Source organism: Anguilla anguilla, chromosome 4 (assembly GCF_013347855.1).
Source record: "Anguilla anguilla isolate fAngAng1 chromosome 4, fAngAng1.pri, whole genome shotgun sequence".
In the NCBI taxonomy this organism is placed as follows: Eukaryota; Metazoa; Chordata; class Actinopteri; order Anguilliformes; family Anguillidae; genus Anguilla; species Anguilla anguilla.
The window spans coordinates 8,837,274-8,849,745 of record NC_049204.1 but is presented as its reverse complement, the minus strand read 5'-3'; the positions used below and the strand labels follow the sequence as shown (position 1 = coordinate 8,849,745).

At 42.7% G+C, this 12,472-nt stretch overlaps 1 protein-coding gene across 2 annotated transcripts in view; it reads left to right on the top strand.

The window, feature by feature from the left end:
• The window catches only part of dnah5l (dynein, axonemal, heavy chain 5 like), a 62,321-nt gene that overhangs the window by 33,352 nt on the left and 16,497 nt on the right, over positions 1–12,472 (top strand). For both annotated transcript variants that reach the window (XM_035412861.1, XM_035412862.1), the window contains exons 48-62: positions 351–662; positions 1,126–1,215; positions 1,672–1,908; positions 2,267–2,434; positions 2,886–3,092; positions 5,114–5,443; positions 5,836–6,042; positions 6,417–6,659; positions 7,404–7,558; positions 8,026–8,690; positions 8,982–9,262; positions 9,520–9,735; positions 10,483–10,650; positions 10,960–11,178; positions 11,989–12,165. In XM_035412861.1, the coding sequence (XP_035268752.1) occupies positions 351–662; positions 1,126–1,215; positions 1,672–1,908; positions 2,267–2,434; positions 2,886–3,092; positions 5,114–5,443; positions 5,836–6,042; positions 6,417–6,659; positions 7,404–7,558; positions 8,026–8,690; positions 8,982–9,262; positions 9,520–9,735; positions 10,483–10,650; positions 10,960–11,178; positions 11,989–12,165 (3,675 nt within the window). The remainder of the gene's footprint in view (positions 1–350; positions 663–1,125; positions 1,216–1,671; positions 1,909–2,266; positions 2,435–2,885; positions 3,093–5,113; positions 5,444–5,835; positions 6,043–6,416; positions 6,660–7,403; positions 7,559–8,025; positions 8,691–8,981; positions 9,263–9,519; positions 9,736–10,482; positions 10,651–10,959; positions 11,179–11,988; positions 12,166–12,472) is intronic.

Here is a 12,472-nt window from a genome sequence, read left to right as displayed (position 1 = left end):
TTGGCTCTTTACTCAACCACATTTGATTTGAAACTAAACAATTCAGAACATTGTATCAACCAAACGCCTCAAAGGTCATTGTATTTCCTTATGTGGAAAATGAGGAGTTGAAGGACAAAGCAAATGGTAATGAGCTGAATCAACGTTGTGTTAAAATCTGTTTAAGGAACAAGAATTCACCTAAATGAAACAGATTAGCTGGAACAAAAACTAGCATACATAGGGATACTCCAAGACAGTATGCGAAGACAGTTTTCATTCTGTGTGGTTACAGTAAGTATACTCTCATCATTGTAATGTCTCATCAATTAATCATTTCTTATTTAGAATAACATGCCATTGTTTTTCAGGGGGAGCACATATGGATTGTGCTGGATGGTCCAGTGGATGCTATTTGGATTGAAAACCTGAACTCGGTCCTGGACGACAACAAGACCCTGACCCTTGCCAACGGGGACCGGATCCCCATGGCGCCCAACTGCAAAGTGGTCTTTGAGCCGCACAACATCGACAATGCCTCGCCGGCCACCGTCTCTCGTAACGGCATGGTGTTCATGAGCTCCTCTGTTCTGGACTGGCAGCCCATCCTTCAAGCCTGGCTACAGACACTGCCTTCCTCACAGGCCGACACGCTGTGGGGCTGCTTTAGCAGCATCTTCCAGGTCAGAAAGCCTTTCTCTTTACCTCTTGCCTTACTCTGCCCTGTATTTATTACCCATTACTCCTTATTCCTTTCAGGAATTCGCCCCGTCAATTTTCCCCAGCTTGCTTTCACAGATGGACGTTGACCTGAACCCTGCTGGGCCAAAGCTATTTTGTTTTATTGAATCTTCTATTTATTGTTTTCTATAAAACCTTGCTGTAGACAAGAAATCAGAAATATCTGGATTTGAAGTACATCACTTCTCTGAGTATTTGAATGGATTTATTTATTACCTTATTGCTGAAACTGTTTTGGCTGATGATATTACAGAGAAACACTGGCCTTGAACAAGATCTGTCTCCTAAATAGAATCATTAGAAATGATTGCCACTCCTGCTAGACACCAGCATGATTATCACAGAATCACAATGTCATTGAACTGGAAACAGTCATTGGTGGTAACCTCTCTTTTCTTCCTGCAGGATTTAATGAACTTTGTTTCCACCACTCTGTCACCAAAAATGTACATCCTGGAGTGCATGTACATCAAACAGGCCATTGATCTTTTGCAAGTAAGTCAGCAGCCACATTTTCCTCTTCTGCCAGAGAATGATTTATGTTTGATCTCCGAAATGATCTACTGGGGCTGAAGAAGACTGCCTTTAGTTCTACAGTGGAAAAATATGCTTGTTTCTGTGGTTAGATTTGTTTTGTTCATTGGCCTAGAACAGTGCTTATTTGCCACAAGATTTGGTGGTAGGCAGAGAAAAAGGCCCTGCCCTCAATGCAGCTACATAACATAAAATTGTTAAAACAATGCAGGGGAAACATTAATATGCTACTCTGTAGCAAGAACCCCAATAGCTAGCCGGAAAATCAAAATACCAAGTAGCCACCCCACATAAAATACTATTTTTTCCTCAGTACCCAATCGCAACTTTAAGGCTGAACAACATTTGAACAAAATGTAAACTTGGCATGAGTTGATATTAGGGATGGGGATATTAATGGAGGACTGCTGCTTGCAGGGTCTGCTTCCGCCCGTGGAGGAGAAGCAGACGGCCCAGCAGCACGTGGCCCGACTCTTTGTGTTTGCAGTCATGTGGTCCGTGGGCGCCCTGCTGGAGCTGGAGGACCGTGCCAAAATGGAGACCTTCCTTCGGGCCCACTCGGCACCTCTGGAGCTCCCTAAAACCCAGGGGGAGGAGACCATCTTTGAGTTTCTGGTGAATGAGTCCGGCGAGTGGGACCACTGGTCTAAGAAGGTATATATTAGGCACAAGGCTGCATATACTGTATGCCATCCAGCCAAGTTGTTAGGGCGTGATCTCACTTAAACATGTACAGTAGAGTCATTCATTTGGTTAAGGCAGAACGCCGTGGATCAGCCCCATGGTCTTGGATGGAATCTGGGCCTTACCAACCTGTACCTCATGCACCTTATTATACTCTGTAAAACAAGGTGCATGAAAAGGAATACTTCCTTGTACTGTTTTCGGGTTCATACCCTATTCAGTCAAGCCATCCATAACAAGTGGATCTCTAAGGACCTACTATAGTGGCTACCGCAACTGCTAAGAACATACTCTGGTACACCAGCCTTTACCTGCCTTTTTCCAACAGGTGCCTGAATATATATATCCCAAAGATTCCATACCCGACTATTCCTCTATCCTGGTGCCAAATGTGGACAACGTTCGGACGGATTTCCTGATGCAGACGATCATGAAGCAAGGGAAAGCCGTGCTTCTCATTGGCGAGCAAGGCACAGCCAAGACAGTCATGATCAAGGTTTTAGAAACAATTCTTTTTGATACCTCTTCTCAGTCACAGTTTTTTGTAATTGCTGGAGTATTAATCATTAACTGTGAAAACTCATGTAATGTATTTGGTTTTGGATGAGCTAAACACAAATAATCATTTTGAGCGTCACTTGGGTTTGGATTAGTCCATCTGAACAGTGTCCTTGGAGTTCACGACATTTCACGACATTTACGTATACTGAATGTGTGCCTGAAACCACAGTCTTGTGGAATGACAAAGACTTTATCATTTGGAATGATAATTTCTTGAATTGTTAATTTAATTTGTTTAATTTAATTTTAGTTCATTATTAAGTCATTTCTCCATTTCACAGAAGGTTATTTTGTAGCTTTCAGGTTACATAGTTTAACAGGTGGATATTTAATGAAACTTAAAGTATCTTAACCATAACTTGCATGCTGCTTCCATTGCTCTTTAGGGCTACACCAGCAAATATGACCTTGAGACACACTTGACTAAAAGCTTGAACTTCTCATCGGCCACCCTGCCGAACATGTTCCAGAGGACGGTTGAAAGCTACATTGACAAAAGGATGGGCACTACATATGGGCCACCTGCAGGCAAGAGGATGACCATTTTCGTTGATGACATCAACATGCCTGTGATCAATGAATGGGGCGATCAGGTCAGTGCTAATTTGTGAAGGGCGTATTATTAAACGGACATGCAAAGCAGACACAATATGTCAACTACATCTGTCTTCTATTGGTGATATCCCTATCCAGTTACATCCTTAATGGCTTTGGTCTCATTATCTATGAGTAGGGTTACTATTTTTTGAAAGCATGTGACTCGCAGAGATTGAACCTTGCATTACAATCAATATCATCTTGGGTTCCCCATAAGCCCCATCAGCACTAATCATGGAATTAATGGTTAACTGTGATCCTCATGAAAGCAACTGATTTTCAAACACATAGAGAGGAAGTACAGTGAACCTAGGCAGAGTTTCAAATGAAAAAATTTGAGCAACCGAGTGCACCTGAGACCAACGACAGAGACGAACGTCAAGAGGCAATCATCTGTCATCAGGGCACAAGAGAGCTTTGAGCAGCAGATAGATGTCATTCACAGTTTTCCCAATGCTTGATAAATAGATTTTTGATTTCAGTGAGTTTTTACAATCAACGTTTCCTTGTGGCTGAAGAACTGCACTGCTGGCCAGAATGTGTTTAATGAACACTTCCCTAAAAAAAGAACATGCTTAATTGAGTTTTATTGCAGCTATTATTGCAAGTGTGTTATGCATATACACACAAAATATTCAGAAACTTGTATTTGTTTTTTAATTGAGAATATTTTGCAAAGATCAACAACAATCGCAAGTAAAATTAAGTTAACATTACACAGTATTGGTGAACAAGGTTTCGTAGTGAAAAGGGAAAAGCAGGAATAAAATGTGTATACCTGTCTTTTTTTTTTTTACCTTGAAAGATAGGTCTACTATCTGGTTTCCATGCTCTCTTCTCACTCTCTGAATCCCACAGCTGCTGACAGGCACAAGCGTGAATTCAAATCGTCCTGTTGCTAGGGCATTGTCACAGGCAAACCTTGGCATCAGAATCAAGCTGTTACTTTACTACTTTAGGCCCGGCATGATATTATTGTCAGCAGTTGTGCCTCGCTCCTTTTCCTGAGGCACCCATATAACACTTTAGCATGGGTGCAGTTTGACAGATATTGGAGGAAGCGATGGACACATTCCAGGGAAAAGTATACATTCATTTTGTCAACAATTACCAGGGACTGACGTGGTTATTGAAAAATGGTCTAAGGAATATTGTATACAGCTTGCTCTATTTTGACTATATGATTTTTTTCACTTAAAAGCCTTAATCCTGATTTAATTGTAGTCTTTGATTCAAATTATATTGTATCGGGGTAACGGGTCAGTTTTTCTAGAATCAAATTTGTGTTGGTAATACTTTTTTCTGGAATGTTCCTCGCATAACTATAAATATATCGCAAACTACATTATCCCTCACAACATTTCAGATCCCATTATAAGAAGGGAAATTCGGGATAGAGAAAGTAGCTACTCATTCCACAGAGTACTGTCAGTTCCAGTTTGAAATGAGTTGAACAGAAATATGTGCAGCTCAGAGTTTTGTAGTCTTGAGTCTTTCATCCGACGGTTTCACATTTACCTCACTGGAATGGTTGATTTAACATCCTCAGCTAAATATCTTGTTCTCATAAAAAAGGATTTGAACACTGTCAGCAAACCAGATTGGGAAAATTGATATCCAGATGTGTGCAACGTCTGTCTGGCTGAAACAAAAAAGGACCCAATGCCGTGGGTGGATTTAATTTGTCGCTCTGGAAAGTGAGAGGCGAGGTGTGCTTGTGACAAGTGTATATGTTTATTCAGGATGTAACACTTCTGTCATGGTTGCAATTTTCTTATTAACAAATTTGATACCAGCAGCGTAATGAGTATAAGTACTCTAAATGAATTTCTGATTTTGTTCATATGAATGACACCTTAAAAAAATAAAACTTCAAATAAAAAGAATTAAAAAATGAAACTGAATGTTTATGATTCGAGATGTTTGATCTGTGTAATGATATGCGTACTTGTATATTAACCGTGTGCAATTTCTGGGTATTCCATTTTTGTTTTGTTTTTGTTTTGTTTTTAAACAGATCACGAACGAAATCGTTCGGCAGCTCATGGAGCAGGGAGGCTTCTACAACCTGGATCGGCCGGGGGAGTTCACCAGCGTGATCGACGTGCAGCTCACCGCCGCCATGATCCACCCGGGCGGGGGCCGCAACGACATCCCCCAGCGCCTCAAGCGGCAGTTCAGCGTCTTCAACTGCACCCTGCCCTCCAACTCCTCCATCGACAAGATCTTCCAGACCGTCGCCCACGGCTACTTCTGCCCCGAGCGGGGCTTCCCGGCGGAGGTGAGCGCGCTGGCCGGCGCCATCGTTCCAACCACGAGGAGGCTGTGGCAGGCCGTCAAAGTCAAGGTAAAAAAATTTAAAAATTTAAAAAAAAACACAGTTCGGTTTGAATCTGTGTGCTGTGAAACACTGAAGCTGCGCTTGAGCATTATTGACTGAGATCTGATTTCCATCAAATGCTTGCGGTACTTTGTATCAATATTGTACGGGTCGGAAGTATTAGGCCATCTGTAGTAGAGCAGGATTCAGTTCATATATACACATTTATTGAATAACAATAATATTCCATTTCTATCTACAATAACACAAAGACATGACTTTTACTTAAAAATAATCATAGACATGACTTTTACTTAAAAATAATCATAGACATGACTTCAAAATAGCGTCCTATGGCTTTAATTAAATTAAATTAAATTAATTAAGTTGTGCTAAGGGTTGTAATTGACTGTATACAGATGCTGCCAACACCTGCTAAGTTTCACTACATCTTCAACCTGCGGGACCTGAGTCGAATATGGCAGGGTATCCTCACAGTGACAGCAGAGGTGTGCAGGACCCCCGAGGTCCTCGTGTCCCTCTTCCACCACGAGTGTTCCCGCGTCATCGCTGATCGCTTCACAAACTTCACGGACAATGAGTGGTTTGAGAAGACGTTTGAGAAGGTATGTGAAATGGTAGCAATTTCTAATAGAAATGTCGAATGGGTAAAAATATTTCCTGAACCAGAGTATGAGCCCTTCTCCAACCAATGAGAATGTAGCAGAGCAGTAGGCCTAACAATTTCATTGGTCAAACCCACAACCTACTCTCACTGGTTTAGGACTTTTGCCACAGAAATTGTGGGTGAAAGTACGTATACAGTTTTGTGTGAAAGCAGGGTAAATTTGAGAGTCCACATACATATTTTTGCATGAGAGAAAAGTAAATCTACGTGAGAATGAAAGGAATCGTGCTTTCACATTTAATTACTCTGCTCTCAACTAGTGGCATCAAGACACCATAATAATATAGTAAATAACAAGAAAATCCTCCACAGATTGCCATAGAGGACCATGGAGCAGCCCTAATAGAGAAGGCCTCTAGGGAGTCCTACTTTGTGGACTTCCTGAGAGACGCTCCGGAGGCCACAGGGGACGAGCCCGAAGACGCGGACCTCGAGGCCCCCAAGATCTACGAGCCCATCCCGTCCCTCGAGGCGTTGTCGGAGCGCCTCACCCAGTTCCTGCAGCAGTACAACGAGTCGGTGCGAGGGAGCCCCATGGACCTGGTCTTCTTTAGGGTGAGACGCCGCCATCGCCTTCACCGCGCGTCTCTGGGCTTGCCCATTCTGTCGTGGTGCAGACCCAGCCTGGTTTGCACCAGAATCAGAATGTGTTCTTTAGATACAGCTCAGGGTAGGATAGTATTTTTACCCAGATATCAGTGATCAATAATATTATCAATAATTCCCACTGGTTTCTGGAAGCTGCTGCTAAAACATCCACTCCATGGTTTAGTGTGTGTTGTTAAGCAACAGGTTAGGTCTTTACAGTCACGTAGCAGGCAGGGTTTTGGGGGAGGAATACATTTGCTGAACATCATCAGTTTCAGCACACATGCCCCTTAATGGAAGATAAATAGAGCACAATCACAGGCACTGACAGGCATGAAGCAGAAGCAACCTACGCTTTGGCATTTTGCACAATACATGTGCTGTCTTATAACCTTTAGAATGTCATTGCTGTTTATTTTCCCGTGGAGCTATTATTTTCAGCAAAGGGTTATGTCAAGGTGGGTAATTGACTTTAACAAATGCATCACCGGACCTGAAGAATTGCAAAACATCACTTTAAACGATTTACACATCATATCTGTTTGCCAGTTAATTCTATACGGTTATGTTACGAGACTGGTGGTCGGGGTTGGTCTGTGGCCCCAACCATACAGGAAGGTTTAGAGTACAGTATATCCTTCTATGAATTACCTGAGAAAAGTTAGAATTTGCTGTGTCAGCGTTTGCTGATCATCCTTCTTTTTTCAACAGGATGCCATGATCCACCTGGTGAAGATCTCACGTATCATCTGCACACCCCTAGGAAATGCCCTGTTGGTGGGGGTGGGTGGTTCTGGGAAACAGAGTCTTACCCGACTGGCCTCCTTCATTGCTGGGTATCAGATCTTCCAGATCACGCTGACAAGGTAAACCAGATGTCACAGTAATGTCATAAATGTCTTCACCTAGGTTTGCCGCACAGTCCAAGAGCGTGGTCTTCAAAAAGATCCTTTTGTACATTTTGGAAATTGAGATTAATGTGTAATTAATCATTTGTAATTGATTAATTGATTAAATAAACACAATGTAAATTTAAGTATTTTCAATTTCCATTTCTTGGAATGGATTTGATGAGAAATGTGCCATTTGATTTATTATATTATCATTGCTATACCAGTGTAGCTTAGTCTGTATTGATTCATTTGGGCGTACAGAATGTCTGTCAAGTACAGAAATGTAGTTAAGTACTGTGGTTTCATATACTATACAAATTAATACTATAATGGAGTAAGTTGACTAAAATTATTTTTTTATCATGTTATTACCTTCTTTGACAACAAATCCGAAAGCTGATGGAGATGTATAAATGCCCTGCCGTCTATGTTATTTGCAGAACATACAACACCAGCAACCTGATGGACGACCTGAAGCTCCTGTATCGCACCGCTGGCCAGAAGGGGAAAGGCGTGACGTTCATCTTCACCGACAACGAGATCAAGGACGAGTCCTTCCTGGAGTACATGAACAACGTGCTGGCCTCCGGCGAGGTCTCCAACCTCTTCGCCCGGGACGAGGTGGACGAGATCACGCAGGACCTGATCGCCACCATGAAGCGGGAGCACCCGCGCCGCCCGCCCTCCCCCGAGAACCTGTACGACTACTTCCTGTCCCGCGTGCGCAGCAACCTGCACGTGGTCCTGTGCTTCTCGCCGGTGGGGGAGAAGTTCCGCACCCGGGCGCTGAAGTTCCCGGGCCTCATTTCGGGCTGCACCATGGACTGGTTCCAGCGCTGGCCGCGGGACGCCCTCGTGGCCGTCGCCCAGCACTTCCTGGCCCAGTACCGCATCGAGTGCTCCGAGGAGACCAAGAGCAGCATGGTGGGCACCATGGGGACCTTCCAGGACCTGGTCGCGGAGAAGTGCGTGGAGTACTTCGAGCGCTTCCGCCGCCAGACCTACGTCACGCCAAAGTCCTACCTGTCGTTTATCGAGGGCTACAAGATCATTTACTCGGAAAAGATAGCGCACGTCGGAATGCTTGCAGAGCGCATGAAAACAGGTAATCCAGGACACAGATATTCTAATTTGGATGTAAAAATCACAGGTTCATATTAAACAGTTCATATATTATATCTGAACTGCTTGCTCATATTAGATCATTATAGACATATTACAGACTGCTATATGTGATAGTACTCAATATTCAATTGTACATATTCAATTGTACATTCAATAGTGCTCAGTATGCTATATATATAGTTCAAGTGTTGATTGAGTCCCGACTATTAGGCCTACAGTAACTACACCTAATTTCACTACCACTTGACCCCAAATCTCTTCTTTCTTTCAGGCTTGGCGAAACTAATGGAGGCCGAGGTTTCGGTCAACCAGCTGTCCCAGGAGCTGGCAGTGAAGGAGAAGGACCTCGAGGTCGCGTCCAGGAAGGCGGACGGTGTCCTCCAGGAGGTGACGGTCAAGGCTCAGGCGGCCGAGCAGGTCAAAACGCAGGTGCAGAAGGTGAAGGACAAGGCCCAGGCAATCGTGGATGAAATTGAGGCCGACAAAGCAGTGGCAGAATCCAAGCTGGAGGCAGCAAAGCCTGCTCTGGCTGCAGCTGAGGCTGCCCTACAGGTGAGTGTTGATGAACAGTAATTCTCGCAGGTATACAGTATTGTAACTACATCACATTAGAGTTTTAATGTGTTGGCTAATTGGCTGATCTAGGGTGGTTGATTACATATGTTCTTAAATCTTACCTATTTTTACAGTTTAATTTTGACTAGTTTTATACACTCCAGTATATAGGCAATATTGTCTTCCTATTGACTGACGTTCTCTGAAAAAGCTGCACCTGGCTGACGTCCAACTGATTTTTTTACCCCTGACAGACCATCAAGCCTTCCGACATCGCGACGGTGAGGAAGCTGGGCAAGCCGCCCCACCTGATCATGCGCATCATGGACTGCGTGCTGCTGCTGTTCCAGCGCAAGGTGGACACCGTCACCATGGACCCCGAGCGGCCCTGCATGCGGCCCTCCTGGTCCGAGGCCCAGAAGCTCATGAACAACTCGGGCTTCCTCACCATGTTGCTCAGCTTTCAGAAGGTATACCGGAAAGGGGTGGGGGGGGGGGAGCTGATTACATGACTTTACAGGGGTGAGAAACAAATGCCCATTAAATGTGGTGTCTCATTGACTGACAAGAGCAATATTACATCCATAAAAGAAACAGGGAAATCACCTTGCTCATTTTTGAGATGTTAACTAGCCCCTGTGATACAGTACTTAGAAGTCAGATCTGAGGTGCAATGCTAGAATCACCCATTTTTATTTCAAATTTTTAGAAAACCAGGAGGGCCTACAGTGAACAGAAGCTAGACAAAATTAAAACAACATATAAAGAAATGCTGTAGCCTACAGTGCTAAATATTTTCAGCATTTAATTATGAATTGACTGGAATGAATGAAAAGTTTGAAACATTTCTAACACAATGCGATTTACCTGCCTTGTTAATAAAATCTGATCCATTATTTAGTATTATTGAATATGTCCTCTGCATATACTGTTTTTTTCCTTCAAATACTGTAATGTCCTTGTTATTCAGGAGTTTAACCTGGATGTAATCTCCATGTGTTCTTACATTTGATTCTTACTTTTGATTCTAATTTTAATTTAAGTGGCAGATTCTTGTCTTCACAAAGTGTGCAGCAAAATACAGAATTCATAAATATTAATAGAAAAAGATGCTTGTACTGAACATATGTTCTAAATTGCATGCTTGGTAGAATATGTATAATTCAGTTTTTTATTTTTATGTCTTCTAATTATATTTCTCTCCATGTTTTTGAAAGGACACCATCACAGAAGAAGTTGTGGAGCTTCTCACACCTTATTTGACGATGGAGGATTACAACCTGGAGACAGCCAAGAGAATCTGTGGTAATGTGGCTGGCCTGTGCTCCTGGACAGAGGCAATGGCAGACTTCTTCAGCATCAATAAGGAAGTGTTACCCCTGAAGGTATAATGAAGGACAGCCTCACATTTTCATAGCAGTGTACTGAGCGGTAATTGAGCGTTGGTGACCTAGAAAAGTACTGCCACAACCTTCGGGCAACAAACACAGTTAGCTTACTGTGTGTAAAGCACTTTTTCTTATCTTTGGGATGAGGGTTGAATTACCAGAAAAAGGAACGTAAAGCTTCAAATGAATTAATTCAGGCTTCAAACGGAAGCAGCATATGCAACATGCTTGCTAAAAGTTCAGTCTGGCTAAAAGTTCAAATCTGATGGTTGTACTTCTGGAATGTTCCTCCTTCTTGTGTTTTAGGCTAACCTGACGCTTCAGGAAGCACGTTTGCAAGTGGCTCAGGCAGAGCTGTCCCGGGCCCAAGAGCAGCTGGACGCCAAGCAGAGAGAGTTGGATGAGGTGCAGGCGCTTTATGATGGTGCCATGAGGGAGAAGCAGGCGCTTCTAGACGACGCCCAGGCATGCCGACGCAAGATGGCCAATGCCACCGCACTTATTGAGGGTCTGGGTGGGGAGAAGGTGAGTCCATTCCAATTTGTGACCTCAGCTGTGATGTCATAGTTGATTGCAAGTTATAACATTGCAGAGTTACATTTGCTGTTTTGTTCTTCCACCTATTGTAGCATTCACATTTATTTTTATAAGATTACATTGAATGTGTTTATTCTAGGGCTGTGAAATTATAAAACATTCTAGATAATCACAGATTAATCGCATTTTTTCTTTTTTGTTCAATGATTGCGTGTGAAAAGGCTAAGCTGTGTAAATTGCTCTGGATAAGAGCATTTTCTAAATGCCCAAAATTTAAATGTCAAATATGGAGGATTGTTTCTGGGATATGAATTGATGATGAATTTCAAATACAGATTAAATATTTAAAAAACTATCAATGGGAACACTTGAATTGTTCAAAAACTCCTTTACTGACAAAATGGCTATCAAATATGCTCAAAGTTTCTGTGTCATATTGAATTCTCAGAAGACACGTCACAATTACTGTTGATACTGTTAAATGACGGAAATAGTTTCATTTGTTAGTTGAAGCTACATTACTTCAGTGATTAATTAATTAATTAATTGAACAAATTTGAACATCTGGAAAGAGTTTCATATCTGTAGGTCGATTGAAGAGAATGAATTATTTTTTATTTCATACAGAAAACTGTATGAGTGCTGTACAGTATGCCCATTAGCTGCTCCTGAGGCACTTCATGTTCAGGCAGCATAGTAGCTCTCATGTTTAACATTGTCAGTATGATATCTAGGCCTCCATACTTCACAGCACCCCCCTGACCCAGGCTGTGTCCTCCTCTCGGGTCTTTGTTGTAGACGCGCTGGACGGAGAGCAGTGCCCTCTTCCAGAGCCAGATCCGGCGCCTTGTCGGAGATGTCCTGCTGGCCACCGGTTTCCTGTCCTATTCCGGCCCCTTCAACCAGGAGTACCGCAACCTGCTGCTGCAGCAGTGGAGGCGGGAAATGACCGACAACCGCATTCCCTACAGTGACGTACGGACCCACTTTGGATCATTCAGACCGTTCATCTGAACCGATCTGGTTTCTCCTCTTACTATTACTATATTTACTATTCCTAACCATCCTATATGGTACTATTCCTAACCATGTTTCTGCTTTAGAATCACCACCCGACAGCTATTTAATGAAGATACTATTAATAAAGCAACTGTAAATAAACTCTTAATCATGTTTATTTGCTTGCAAAACTACAATATCTTGCAATCAAAATGTGCCAATATAGCCAAAAACAGTATTTGTAGTTAGTTTTGGGCAATATGACAAAGTGTTTATATAAGTT